Source organism: Linderina pennispora (genome assembly GCF_002104995.1).
Source record: "Linderina pennispora strain ATCC 12442 chromosome Unknown DL89scaffold_1, whole genome shotgun sequence".
Classification (NCBI taxonomy): domain Eukaryota; kingdom Fungi; phylum Kickxellomycota; class Kickxellomycetes; order Kickxellales; family Kickxellaceae; genus Linderina; species Linderina pennispora.
This window is the reverse complement of record NW_024468249.1, coordinates 1,977,644-1,991,099: the sequence shown is the minus strand read 5'-3', so window position 1 is coordinate 1,991,099 and position 13,456 is coordinate 1,977,644. Positions and strand designations below refer to the sequence as shown.

The 13,456-nt window shown below is 54.8% G+C and overlaps 7 protein-coding genes across 7 annotated transcripts; 5 read left to right on the top strand and 2 right to left on the bottom strand.

The window, feature by feature from the left end:
- Positions 1-808: 808 nt before the first annotated feature.
- DL89DRAFT_280848 (uncharacterized protein) lies at positions 809-2,189 on the top strand. The gene has a single exon (XM_040889615.1). It carries the CDS (start codon positions 1,101-1,103, stop codon positions 1,755-1,757), a length of 657 nt encoding a protein of 218 aa, XP_040747649.1. The 5' UTR covers positions 809-1,100; the 3' UTR covers positions 1,758-2,189.
- DL89DRAFT_16425 (uncharacterized protein) lies at positions 1,985-2,755 on the top strand. The gene has a single exon (XM_040883709.1). It carries the CDS (start codon positions 2,211-2,213, stop codon positions 2,691-2,693), a length of 483 nt encoding a protein of 160 aa, XP_040747648.1. The 5' UTR covers positions 1,985-2,210; the 3' UTR covers positions 2,694-2,755.
- Positions 2,756-3,160: 405 nt separating this feature from the next.
- On the top strand, positions 3,161-4,375 carry DL89DRAFT_264306 (uncharacterized protein; the record flags this gene model as incomplete). The annotated part of the gene is made up of 6 exons (XM_040886196.1): positions 3,161-3,333; positions 3,368-3,422; positions 3,457-3,682; positions 3,757-3,780; positions 3,807-3,958; positions 4,000-4,375. Coding segments are annotated over 6 exons (864 nt in total), but the record flags the coding sequence as incomplete, so codon positions are not given.
- Positions 4,376-4,832: 457 nt separating this feature from the next.
- Positions 4,833-5,279, top strand: DL89DRAFT_254278 (uncharacterized protein; the record flags this gene model as incomplete). The annotated part of the gene is made up of 1 exon (XM_040885261.1): positions 4,833-5,279. One exon carries the CDS (start codon positions 4,833-4,835, stop codon positions 5,277-5,279), a length of 447 nt encoding a protein of 148 aa, XP_040747646.1.
- A 1,441-nt stretch (positions 5,280-6,720) lies between these two features.
- Positions 6,721-8,592, bottom strand: DL89DRAFT_264305 (uncharacterized protein). The gene is made up of 6 exons (XM_040886195.1): positions 8,122-8,592; positions 7,805-8,024; positions 7,585-7,782; positions 7,503-7,550; positions 7,058-7,474; positions 6,721-7,035 (listed from the first exon to the last, which is right to left on the bottom strand). Exons 1-6 carry the CDS (start codon positions 8,379-8,381, stop codon positions 6,769-6,771), a joined length of 1,410 nt encoding a protein of 469 aa, XP_040747645.1. The 5' UTR covers positions 8,382-8,592; the 3' UTR covers positions 6,721-6,768.
- A 185-nt stretch (positions 8,593-8,777) lies between these two features.
- On the top strand, positions 8,778-9,513 carry DL89DRAFT_264304 (uncharacterized protein). Its single transcript, XM_040886194.1, has one exon. The coding sequence runs from the start codon at positions 8,915-8,917 to the stop codon at positions 9,416-9,418; it is 504 nt and encodes a 167-aa protein (XP_040747644.1). The 5' UTR covers positions 8,778-8,914; the 3' UTR covers positions 9,419-9,513.
- Positions 9,479-12,606, bottom strand: DL89DRAFT_289995 (calcium ATPase; the record flags this gene model as incomplete). The annotated part of the gene is made up of 9 exons (XM_040890029.1): positions 9,479-10,505; positions 10,562-10,833; positions 10,862-11,179; positions 11,208-11,657; positions 11,705-11,906; positions 11,935-12,005; positions 12,049-12,272; positions 12,380-12,395; positions 12,466-12,606. 9 exons carry the CDS (start codon positions 12,604-12,606, stop codon positions 9,479-9,481), a joined length of 2,721 nt encoding a protein of 906 aa, XP_040747643.1.
- Positions 12,607-13,456: the final 850 nt, after the last annotated feature.

Genomic DNA, 13,456 nt, shown 5'->3' with positions numbered 1-13,456 from the left:
CTGAGTTCGCTGGCTGTGCCAATGCGCGGCTCGGCTGGGTGACGTGCCTGGTGGACAGGGTCGGTCCACTCGCGACAGTGTAGATCAAGAAGCTGGGGGACAGAGAAATAAACATCAGTTGATGCTTTCCCGATGGGCCGACAGGCGGACAAGCCAACTGGCGTGCGGTCGGGCTTTTTGGGGAAAAAATGGCCAAACACGCATGATGAAAAGTGATCCTGCATCATCTGAAGGTCAGGAACCGGAGGATTTCTGTCCCAACCGCCGAACACGCTGGCTGCGTTCATTGGGCGGTTAGTGGCCGAATGTCGATGGCAGGAAGAGTGATGTCCATGGGAGCAGCACACGCAGGCGGCGGGAAATCATTCCTGTTGCCAAAGAGCCAACCCAGCGTGCACCTGGGCTGGAGAGTGGCCCGCAATGACATCATGGGTGGGCACCGATGTAGTGGGATGTGAGCCCAGCTGTGCTCTGCATTCCTCGCTTCAACCAACCCGCCCCTTGGCTGGCCGCCTGCAGGTCCGCTGGCTTGGATCTCTCGAACAGCGCCGCCCGCCTCCCGTCCAGTGGCAAGCCAATGCCACATCTGTGCGGTTAATTGGATTAGGTGATTATCCAGGTGCTTGGGCATATATGTCCGCTGCCACGGGGAGCGGGCATGTGGAGTATCATGGCTGAGGTGTAGTGTTCCGGTCATCTGGCCCTGGTGCCTATTCTGCGTCCCATGCATGGCAGAGCCACAACGTACATCTCGCAAGCCTGGGGAGACAACCAGCTTGGGAATTTTTACTATTTCAACCTTTTTGTTCCTCATTTGAGCACTAATTTCGACTAATAATAATAATAATCAGGCGTGCAAATGGCGAAGGCTGCGACAGCCATGGTTATGACCCGGCAGGAGCAGAAGGACTACATCATCAAAAAGGGCGGGCGGGTGCTCAAGTTCACAGACAACGGCGGCGAGCTGTACTTCCGGTACTACTTTGAGAACCCCGAGCAACTGACGTGGTACAAGCTAGTCAGTGGGCTGCGCGTGTTGTTCAGTATCGCGCAGGAGGACGTGTACATCCAGTACACTGACGACACGGGCTCCAAGATCAATGTCACCGACGACGGCGGGCTGCGCATCATGTTCGAGGAGACTGCCAGCACCGACTACGTGCTGGTGCATGTCATTGCTGAGGGACGCACGGCGTCACGCATGGACTCGGTGCAGGCGGTCGAGGGCCGGCCCACGGTGGCCATGCCGATGCCGTCGTCGGGATTCCCGGGCATGGCGCCGAGCCGTGCCGGCTCAGAAATCAGCTTCACCAGCCTGCAGACCGGCGCTGGATGTCAGGCCACCGCGCCCGCCCGTGGCTACCAGTCCTGGCGCCTGGGCCGGTGCCGCAGAACATGAGCCAGAGCGCCATGCAGGCCGGACCTGTAGCCATGGGCCCTGGGTACGGCAACGTCAAGCAACATGTCAAACTCTACGCTTCCCCCGCCACGCCCGCAGCAGCCGCTGTCGGGAATGCAGAGCCCAGTGCAGGGCCACCAATAAATTGCCCCTCTTTTCAAAACAGCTCTGGGTCGATGCCCAGTCGCCTAAGCATGTACGCAATGTCAATGTCTGTGTTTTCGGCACTGGCTGTCTGCCGCTGTTCCTCCATCATCGGTTTGAGCACAGCAAACAGGTCCTCGCTGGCTGCTGCACACGCTGCCTGCCACTTTTCTACCAGCCCGTCGACTGTCTCTGCATCGCCCTTCTCGATTAGCAGATGCGCGCGCTCCAGCATCGCCTACCTGCTCGCGCGTCTCCAGCAGCTCCTTCTGCAGCCTAGGCTTTCTCCTGCAGCAGCTCTAGCGTCTCTTTGTCGTTGATTGCAAACCGCGGCGCCATCGGCGACTTTGACAGCACTGAGCGTAGGCTGGCGCTGCCTGTCTGCGGAGTGCGGAGTGCCCGTCGGGGTGTGCGTGTGGGCGTCTTTGGCGTGCTGGTGGGCGGTGGGCTAAGTCGCCGCTTCTTTGGTGGCGGTGTCTGGCATTCGCCTGCTAGCTCCTTGGCTGGCGTGGGCGGCAGCTTGCGCTGGCGACTTGAACGGCTTGGCCAGGGAATTGCGTGCTGATTTCGTCGAATGTAGCATATAATTCAGAAAGAGCGCCAATAATTTTATTTTAATAAAAGAACAGGCTGCGGATAAGAGAGCAAGGCCTACACCGAGTTTTTGATGATCTCCAGCACACGAATCTCCTGGCGGTACGTCTCGTTTTCCTCTGTGATCTCCTGCCAATCGGCGTCATTAAAGTCGCTGGTGGTCTCCCAGTACGAGTTCAGCTCATCCTCCTCTGGCTTCGTCCACCGGCCGGATCCACAGGTCTTCCTTGTGCCTCTTGTGCCTCTCCCTGTCTTCCTCGATTCTCTTCAGGATCTCCTGGTGCCGCATCCCGCTGCCTGTGGTCGTGCTGCCGCCAACGCGGTTAGCAAACAGCTTCTCGATCTTCTCCATCAATGCCTTGTCGAAATACCCCTTGCGCTTCCAGCCATTGACGACCTTGCGCGCCTGCTGGATATTGGCGTCGCCGCTCGAGTTCTCCGGGATCGCCGCCTGCACGATCGCAAACACTTCCTTTGCCACCAGGTCGTGCCAGTCGGTGGTGCTATTGCGGCTGTTGCCTGCCTAGAATTGCGTCTACCACAAACAGGAGGTTGAGCCGCGGCGCAATTCGAGAGTTTGTCGAGCTTCTCCAGAATGCAGTCCATCAGGATTGTCGGCGACCGTGGTGTTTTTGATCGCAAAACTCGATACCCGGTCGATGGTGGGCTGAGCGCCTGTTCAGGTTATCCAGCATGTTGCTGAACAGGAGGCGCGCCTCGAATGGGTCAATTTCGTCCATATGTGTGGGTGGAGTGGTGAGGTAGAATACAAGTAATTATGCACAGTTGGGGCTGCTGGAACCGTCCACCAAAACGGACAGGGGCGGACTATGCGCACTTGCTGCATAATGTTGCGAATATGGAGCCCGCTCACAACAAAAAAAGATTGTCATCCTGGATGGATCGTTCTCCCCTAGAACCGCATCTTTTTCTTTGCTTGTAAAGTTTTTATTCCTACCGTGCCTTTGCTTACCATGCCGGCAGACGATCGAACAGAGATACCCGTTGATGCATCTTCACAGACATCGCCGCCGCCCCCACGCATGCCCACACCCCGGTTCCTCTACGAGGGCCCAGGTGATCGCCAGCCTCGTGCTGTTCTCGATGGTGGGCGTGCTGATACGCGTGCACCTCAACCGGCTCTTCAGCTACGACGGCGCGCCAGCATTCGCCCTCATCTGGTCGCAAATGGTCGGGTGCTTCATAATGGGCATAGCCTCGCAGCTCAAGGGCGTCCTTGGTCAGCCACTCGCCGGCCCTGAATCTCGGTATCATCCACGGGTCTGTGCGGCTCAATCACCACGTTCTCGTCGTGGCAGCTGGGCGTCTACGATATGTTTTTCAACAGCCAGCGGTACAACCACACGCGGTTCAAAAACTTCCTTGGCGGTATGACCGAGATCACGGTGACATTGGGCGGGTCTGTCGGTGCGTTTCGGCTTGGCCAAATGGTCGGGCGCGAGATCCGCCTGTGCTATGATGCCCCAGCGAGGCCATTGCCAACCGGCCTGCCGATTGGACGGGATGGATACAGGAAATTTCCCAGTGCAGCCGGCCGCCAGACGTGCAGGCTGGATGGGCTGGTCGCAGTGGCGCCTTACCTGACGCAACCCTGGTAGTATTTGCCGTGCTGGGCACAATCGGTCCACTGCCGTGGTCATCGCATTAGCTTGGCATACGCGCTCTGTCAGTGTTGCGCTGTTGTTTGGCCCCATCGGCACGCTCCTCCGCTGGCAGCTGTCTAAATTCAACGCGAAGCCGCCACGCTTCGTGCCGCGCGTGCCCGCAATCTGCCCAGTCGGCACGCTTCCTTGCCAATGTGTTTGGGTCGATGGTCCCTTTCCATTGTGCATCTGTGTCAGACCGGCGCGGTGGTGGGTCCGTCGGTGCCTGCATGCTATGTCTTGGCCGCCATGGCTGATGGGTTCTGCGGGTGTCTGACAACCATCTCCACCTTTACTGTCGAGGTCACTAGCCTGTCGTCGCGGAGATCCATGGCGTATGCTGCCATCTCCATTGTGGCCGCCCAAGCGTTCTTCCTCTTGATCAACGGCATCTACTTCAAAACTGCCACAGTCGACTATGATACCTGTTAAGATGTGAATCTTGCACATAGTGGCACCAGTGCCAGCCCTCTAATTGCCTCTGGACCTCTTGCTCACTTTCTATACACACGCTTCCCTTTTTTCGAATGGCGCTTGCGCTTATTGCAGTAGTTATACAACTAATACCACAAACACGTACGCCATGCCTTGCTGATTCGTATATATTTGCATTTGTTTTAGCCGAATCGCACAACACTACGAAAGTAATGCCTAAGCGTGCCTTGCATTACGCATTGTATGGCGGTCGATAGGCAAATAGATTGCAAGCAATCAAAAGCCGTAGACATTGCCTGCGCACCTGCCACATATATGTATGGATTTGAATTGATGCATACCTGCTAAGAGCGAACAATAATGTTGTTCGGGAACAGCCCAAGTGTATATCATTATTGACTTCTATGTATGGAGCTGCAGAGGGGCATTTTTGCAAACAGACGAATGTATGCGGCCTATTGACTCTCAAAAATGGCATGGCTGGCACTGGCCATGTACGGCTCCAGTAGCCACCATTCCAGCCATCAATGGGCAGCCAAATGGGATAGAACGCAAACAGCAGTCGCTTTGCTATAATCCCTCTCCATCTGCCAGCCATGGTATATAACCCTTCTGCAAAGGGCCTGGCAAAGGCAAGGAGAGAAAAAGCATCAATCAAGTTCACCCTCGATTACAGATATACTCGCCTACTTCAGCAAATGCAGTTCAAGCTCTTCGCCATCGCCGCCATCGCCAGCCAGGCCGCCGCTACCCTCGATGTCCTGACCAACTCGCAGATCTCCGAGCGTCTGTTCGGTCTGTCGACCGAGCAGGTCAAGAACATTGACCGCGCCGTCCACGAGGCCACCACCCCGATCGTCCAGGTCGCCAGCCAGATTGTCCGCAGCATGCGCCCGACCTTCGAGGAGGCCCTGGCCGACTCGCAGAAGATTGTCCGTGAGGCCGCCCAGGTCGTTAACCAGGCTTTCACCCCCGACGTCCGCGCCAAGATCCGCACCAGCGTCATGAACGCCGTCAAGACCACCCTTGACAGCCACATCTAAACCCTCCTATCTCCTATATGTCCACCCGTAGACATGTGCTTCTCCCAGCTGGCTCGCTGAGTCCTAGGGATTGCACGGCTTTTTTGTTATTTTGGTCCATCTCCTTTGCATTTCGTTCAAACCCAAGATTGTCTAGGTTGGTGGTGGTGTAGTTTCACACTCTTGCCACTCCCTCCGCCAATCTTATTATAATATGTTTGCATTGGGTCAAAAATAACAAAAATGTCCAACTAATCAATGCAGATGGATAATGCATTTAAAATGTTCATGAATGGCTCTATGAATTGAAGTGGCGGACGGTTTATGTAGAAACCAATGTGTGGAATTGTGATAATTTAAGAAAAGAAATAGGTGTGGAAAAGAAATGTACACTAGGTGAAAAACAGAAAGTCGAGAAAGCGCAAAACAATCGACATGCGCAAGTATCATGCCTGCTAGCACTTACAGCCGTTGAAGGTTTCATGGCAGGTAGGCACACTGTATTGTATGCGTGCCACAGCAGGTGCACCACTGAAACCCAAAGGCCATATGAGTGCAGCCCTTCATAGCAATGGCTTTGCCCATATGCCGGATATGTGCTAGTTTGACTGGCCATCATGTTTAGTGTATTGCAACGAGAAAGTCTTACGAGGCAAGATGGAGAGGAGGTCGGGATGAACAAGGGTGTGGCAAATGAATAAGATTGTGTGCAAGAATGCAAATGCAAATGCAAAAAAGTGAGAGGTAGCAGTCTCAATGCAATGGCCTAATAGTGCTGGTGTGGTGATGCTGGGTGATGAGGTCGAAAGAGAGTATGCCGGAGGCCGCCATTACCATTTATAAGACTTTTCCTCGTTCAAAAGTCCAACATGTTTCAAGATACTCGTCTTACCGAGACAGAAATAAGGATACCATTAGAAGCATCAAGTATTTCTATTTGGGTATACTTGTTACATCCATTGTGACTGAAAAATAAAATGAAAGTCAGCGGCGCCTTGTTGGCAATGTGCAGAAAACATGAACGAATACGCCTATTGCACATCCTTCAGCTGGCTGGCACAGGCTTCTGTAAATAAGCATGCTTGATGAGGGTATCCGGAAATCTATTGTGCATGAGGAATGCATTGGCTAAAAATATACTGGGTGCTCAGACGTCTCGGGTTTGCGCAGCCTTTCTGCTGAGATGAATACCATGAACGTGGGTAGATAGTCTGACTTCTCCTTGCAGTCGAAGTAATACCTACAAAAGAGGCAACTGGAACCAGTGTAGATTCTTTGTGAAGGTAACGAGTACGCGATAATAATAGTCTGGCTTTTATTTTTACGCGCACATTCGGCTTCTACCCCACACCTGCAGCTACTATCTTTCGAACACTATCAGTAGTAGGGTTCCTGTGGGGTATTGCTGGTACCGAAAGTTGCGGGCTATTAAGATCAGCACCCAGGTGTGACTAGAATGAAATGGGCATGTTCATTGTAAACAAAAGCACATCTACACATCCGAATAACATTAAAAATTATATGTGCTGGACATGGCCAGCGTACGCACAATCTCGGTGATCGCCGCCCTGTTCTCCTCAGAGTTCTCGATCTCTTTGGCTGCCATCCGGCGGCGCACCTCGCGCACAGCCATGCCGATGCTCGGGCCGTGCAGCTCGGGCCAGAACTGGCACACAAGACCGCCCAGGCTGATATCCTCCGCCTTCTGCACCACCGGCCGCTTAACGATGTCAGCCCTGGTCAGAATCTTCTCCTCAAATGTACCCTCCAGCTCCAGCTCGCCACCGACGCAATGGAACCCATCTCTGAATATACTTTGCCATGCCTGTGTGCGCACCGCCCGCTGCGTTGGCACCAACAATAATTATCCATGAAGCACCCTCAGGCGGCACAATGTGATCCCCGCTTTCGTTCTTCAGAGACCGGACCTTGACCGCCATCAGGCGGTTCGGCAGCGTAGCAAACTCGTTGACATAAAGCGTCGTCTGGCCGCCTGGCGAAATCCTGTACTGCTCAAGGAGCTCGTCACTGGCCAGGGGCTTTTCGAGCCCCATCAGCCGCATACCAGCCGATGTTAAGCGCGACCAGCCATGTGGGCTACGCACGCAGCGCTCCAGCAGACTCCGGCTGGGGGTATCCAGATGGACAAATGTGTGCTTTGTAAACTTGCTCAGTCTGATCGACCCGAGTGGCAGACCGTCAATCACCTCCTGCTCCTGGCAGGCTCAGTGATGCCATTCTCACACGAGCATTGTATTCGTCAACCATGGCGCTGACAAGCTCATGCTCGTTCTTGTTATCCATGTAAATTGGTCTGCGGATACACCTGGTAAATAACCGCCTTATGTATGGCCCCGCTGCGGTCCTTGAGCGAGTCCAGGTAATGCTGCATTTTCTCGCACTGGTGTACACGGTCGTCCCACATGGCGACTTCGGAGATGTCTGGGAATGCCGAGATGATATCCTCAACCACTGTCATCTTGTAATCGAATGTCAACGGCGACTTGGCCTTGCTCACACGCGCCTCAAAGTCATCGGCCTGCTACGACCAGCGGCGACTCGCGTGTTGGCGTCTCCTTCAGGATTACCAAATCAAAATCGAGCAAGTTCTTGCGTGCCAACAAGCCAAGTACTAGTTTGCGGTATGCGATGTGCGAGCGGCCAGTCAATAGCACCACTAATGTGTCGTTACGCGCTGTCTCCTTGCGCACCAGCTTGACGACGGGCTCAATCCAGTGGTTGCTCGCGTGCTCTAGATACGGAGGGCTGAGGGTACGTGCGTCGTGGAACCACCCGAGGTCAGTAGCTCATCAGCATCCCGATCAGGCTCGAGTCCCAGAGCTCCGGGTTTGGCAGCGGCGACTTGAACAGTGTGTTGTCAAAGTCGATGATGGTCAGCCGCGTTATTCCCTGCTTGTTCTGGCGCAGCTGGCGCAGCTGACGGCGATACAGAAAGTCATCCTCGGTCATCGGCAGCTCCCAGTCAATCGTGCTGGTGTACACGGGCAGGTTGAACACCGCCGGGCTGCGCGTTGTCTGATACAGGAGCCAGTCTGCAGGCTCCTGCTTGCGGCGCACCGGGGGGCCGGCAGGCGCATTGGCGGTGGAGGTGGAATCGGGCATTTGGCAAGAGGTTTCAGAAAAAGTTTGGCGCGCAAATGGGGACGAATGGAGATAATAGTGTGAATTCCTGGGAAAAGCAGAGTAGAAAAAGCAGCGAATGAGTGGTTGCCGCAGTTGTGTGGCTGTCAGTCGCAGGCAGCAGTGCATTCCCTCGACCCGTGGCAGTTCCGTGAATAGAGAAAACTAAAGTTGCTATGCGTGCAGGATAAAAAAAAAAGGGCATCGTATGACCGATGGCTATTAAATCTGGAAAGCGTTTCTGCATTGCCGCCAAGGCTGGCAGAGGGATGGGCGATTTCTTGGGACCACATGATGGCACACCATATTTGTGTCTGGGACATGTGTGGGGCCAAAAACGAAAACATAGGTGTGGGGTGGTGGTGACAAGACCAGCTGGAACATCGCCACAAAATCACACTTTAGCCACCTAGCTGCCACTCGTTTCCCCTTCTCTTCACCTTGCCAGCACACCCTTTCAACGCCGTTGCTAGGTCTATTCTCTAATATTTGAAAAGCGCCATCAGCACATGACAATGAATATCGCCGATGCCAACCGGCCGTACACGATTGTGGTGCGGATTGACGACTCGCGCGAGGGCTACGCTGCTGCTGAATACGCGTGCTCTCTGTGCTTGAAGCTGAAGGTCAAGTACCGGCTGATATTCCTGTACGTAGTTGCTCTGTACAAGCGGTCAAACCTGAATCTGATCAACCGGCAGACGGAGCAGCTGAATGCTGAGATCCGCGAGAACGCCGAGGACTCGATGATGAAATGCAAGCAGTTTCTGTCGAGATTTGAGTCACTGCTGTCGTTTGAGTGGATCTCGATCAAGGACGAGGGCAATGTGGGTCCGATTGCTGCCAAGTTCATCAAGAAGGAGCTGCAGACGGTCGTGGATTTGGTCGTCGTCGGCAGGTCCGCCGACACTGCACTCAAGACCATTGTGGGCGGCCATGTTAGTGATTATTTCATGAAGACGCTCGAGGTGCCGCTGATGGTGGTCAAGGACGAGTTTGATGTGTCTGACGACGAGTGAATGAATGGGATTCGTACATTAAAATTTGCATAGGAAAACTTGATATGAAAGAAAAACGGTTTACTTCTTGCCAGAGTAGTCGTTGTCGTTGCTGGCCAGCGTGTTCTCGGTCCAGATGCGCTGCAGACGCTCTTGCTCAGCAGTGGCGACCTTGATGGGCTTGAGGAACTTGCGCTTGGCCAGCTTGTACAGCTCGGACATGATGAGGAACACCAGCAGAGTGACGAGCACAACGCCCCACTCCCAGCTGATGCCCTTGAGCTTCAGCACACGGGTGTTGAGGCCAGGGATGTAGAGGCACATGATGCACAGGATGGTACCGCTGATGAAGCCGCCAAACAGGAACTTGTTCTCGTGGAACCGCTTGATCATGCTCCAGTTCCACATGGGACCGCGTAGGCGGCGGCAGTTGTACGAGTGGAGGAGGATGGCAATAGTCAGGGTAGCAAAGGTAGTGCCGCGCGCCCGGTACACCAGATCGCAGCTGTCATTGTACTCCATGTTGCAGTGCTCGCCCATGTCGCCGTTGCCAAAGCCGCTGATGACCAGCCAGAAGTCGACGATCGACAGCATGCCGATGGAGAGACCATAGAACACAATGTCCGACTGCACTTCCCACGAAAACAGGCCGCTGGAGGTCGAACGCGGGGGCTCGTCCATGATCGTCGGCCACGCCTTCTCGACACCAAGGGCCATGGCCGGCGGCGTACCGGTCAGGAGATTGTTGACCAGGATCGCCACCGGTGACAGGGGGAACACAGTCTCGCCATTCGTGTCACTGAAGGCCAAGCCAAGCAGGAGACACGAGAGTTCACCGACGTTTCCGGCAACCAGCACGCAGCAGAAGCGCTGGATGTTGCTGAACACGCGGCGGCCTTCACGCACTGCACGCACAATGGTGGCAAAGTTGTCATCAGTCAGGATGATCTCTGAAGCCTGCTTGGCGACATCCGAACCAGCCATGCCCATGGCAATGCCGACGTCGGCAAACTTGAGGCTGGGCGAGTCGTTGACGCCGTCGCCAGTCATGGCCACAATGCCGTTGCGGCGATGCATGGCCTGGATCATCTTGACCTTTGTATCGGGGCTGCAGCGAGCAATGACATGCGGGAGCTCGGCAGAGCATCAATTTCCTCGTCAGACATGCGGTCGAATTCGCGAGCAGTCATAACCAGCGGGCCCATCGTCACAGCCTGGTGCTGCGCTGGGCTCTTGTCGGTCAGCTCAACAGAGTTCTCCTCGGGCAGGATAGCAACCTGGCGCGCAATGGCGGCGGCGGTTTCGGGGTGGTCGCCGGTCAGCATGGTGACCTGAATGCCAGCGCGGTAGCACTCGAGGACACTGGGGCGCGACTCGGGGCGCGGCGGGTCGTAGATACCAACAAGGCCCAGGAACGTCATGTTCTGCTCGACATCCTCGCGGTCGGTCCTTGTTCATATCAACAGTGAGCTCATGCTCGGTCAGCGGGCGGAAGGCAATCGAAAGCACACGCAGACCATCACGGGCCATGCTCTCAACCTGCGGGTCCAGGTACGGCTGCAGCTGGTCGGGGGAGATGGGGACAACGTGCCTGCCCTCCTGGACCGCCGAGCAGCAGGGAACAACGCGCTCGGTGGCACCCTTGAGCACCAGCAGCTTCTCGCCGGTGATGCGGTTTTCGATCACGACGCTCATGCGCTTAATGCTCGAATCGAACGGGTACTCGCAAACAATCTTCCACTGGTGCTCGTCGTTGGTCAGCGTTGGCTTGCCCATCGACAGCTTTGACGGCGAAAACCTGCAGAGCGACCTCAGTCGGGTCGCCGATGCCGAACCAGTCACCGGTCTCCTGGTCCTTCTTGATCTCGGACATGTTGCACAGGGCAGCAGCCTCGGTCAGCCTGCGGAACACAGGTGACATGTTGTCCTTGGTAACGACCACGGTCTTCTTGGAGTCCGACACCAGAGGCTCGGTCTCGAAGTTGACGTCAGTCTTGAGTTCCTCAGTGCACACAGTCTCGGTGGTGACCTCGCCGACGGGCTCGAATCCCAGGCCGGCGACGCGGAAGAAGCCCTCAATGGGCAGCCATGCACGCACCATGACCATCTTGGATTGCGTCAGGGTTCCGGTCTTGTCCGAGCAAATGTTTGTCACTGAGCCAAGGCTCTCAAGAGCCACGAGCTGGCGCACCAGCGCGCGCTTCTTGGCCAGTGTGTGGACGCCCAGAGCCATGGTCAGCGTGACGATAGGCAACCAGACCTCGGGAATTGGTGGCGATAGCCAGGACCGATGGCGTACAGCAGGACCTCGTTGCTAATCTTGAACTTGTTGACGCCAAAGACGATCAGCACTGAGATGATGGCAACGCCCAGCAGGACCCAGGCCATCTTGTCGAGTCCACGCTGCAGCGGGGTCTTCTTGGGCTTGTCGCTCTCCATGAGCTTCTTGGCGATCTTACCGACCTCGGATGCCATGCCGGTCGCGTAGACAACAGCCTTTGGCGCGGCCCTTGGTCACCATTGTGCTGGCAAAGGACAGGTTGATGCGGTCGCCCAGCGGCAACTCGGGGTCAGTGAAGGAATCAACCTCCTTGGAAATCGGCAGGGCCTCGCCAGGTCAGCAGAGCCTCGTCAGTCTCAAAGTTGAACACCTCGAACAGCCGGCAGTCAGCGCCGACCACAGTCTCCGGTCTCGAGATACAGGACGTCGCCAGGAACAAGGATCGATCGTAGGGATCCACAATCTGATGACCATTGCGCAGGACACGGGATGTCGGGGACGACATCTTGCGCAGTGAGTCCATGGTCTTCTCGGCTTTGAATTCCTGGAAGAATCCAATGGCGGTGTTGAGGATGATGATGGCGATGACGACAGCTAGACAATGGATAAATGCATGCGGAGAAAAGTTAGAAATGCCATGCATGGGAAAAAAAATATACATATTTCGCAATATTCGTCTTCCAAATTATGTATCAACTTACCAGCTTCAATCCAATCCTTTGTGACGAAGGCGACGACGACAGCGGCAATCAGAATCAGCGTCATGATGTTGGCCAGCTGCCGGAACAGGAATCTTGAAGGCGCTGGGCCGGCCGCCACCACGCATCTCGTTGGTGCCGTATTCGGCCAGGCGCTTCTCGGCTTCGCTGGTGCTCAGACCGTTCTCAATATTTACATTAAGATCTTGCTGGACAGCACCGATGTTCATGCAGTGGTAGTTCTTGGCGGACTGCGCATTCTGCGCAGAGGAGTTCTTTCCACGAGCCCATGACGGTGTGAATAAGAATCGGCGATGTGGTAGAGTAAAATTACAGGAGAGTGAATTAGGCTGCTAGTGATAGTGGTAGCAGAGGGGTAGAGGCTTTAGGGAGTAGTTTTTCCTGAAGTGAAAAGATCCGGCACGTAGAGAGGACGGGCGGGACAGTGCCTTTATATATGTTTAGCCACACTGAGGCGCGAGCAGAGGTTTCTCTGCGTCATTGCAATCTGACTCAGGTATGCAATAGGATGAGGCGAAACTTTTGCCTTGTTTCCCTTCTAAAATTCCACAATAATTTTCTTTTTTCACCTGCGGAAGATGTCCCCATAGAAGGCACTTTGTGTTCCTGAGTGGAGCCAAAATATCATTTCCGGTATTGCACTGGAAATAGAAGAAATGGTTGAGAGCGCAAATTACTCTGGCAGATAAAAAACTAGCACTGGATAGGTGGAGGGAGACATAATGGACACAGAAAAAGGAAAGTGGTGGTCACATTCTAGACGTCGCGTCCATTCCCGCAGAGTGGAAAATGGACAGTCTACGTAGAAGATGTGCCAGTCAAATCTCCATCGTCATTTGCCAACGCGTAAGATATTCGTAATTTCAACACATTGGCCTTCCACGCAGAAAAGCGGTGCCGCATTTGTACTGCTGCGTTGTGAAAGGCTTACCCCGCCAAAGACACATGCTCCAGCCAATCGGGGTGCGCTCCGGCACCCGTGCACTTGTCCCGTGCTCGCGTTAGCTTGAACTGTCCCTTTCTCAGTCACCAGCCGCTCAATGCAAAGGGCTCTGTGCG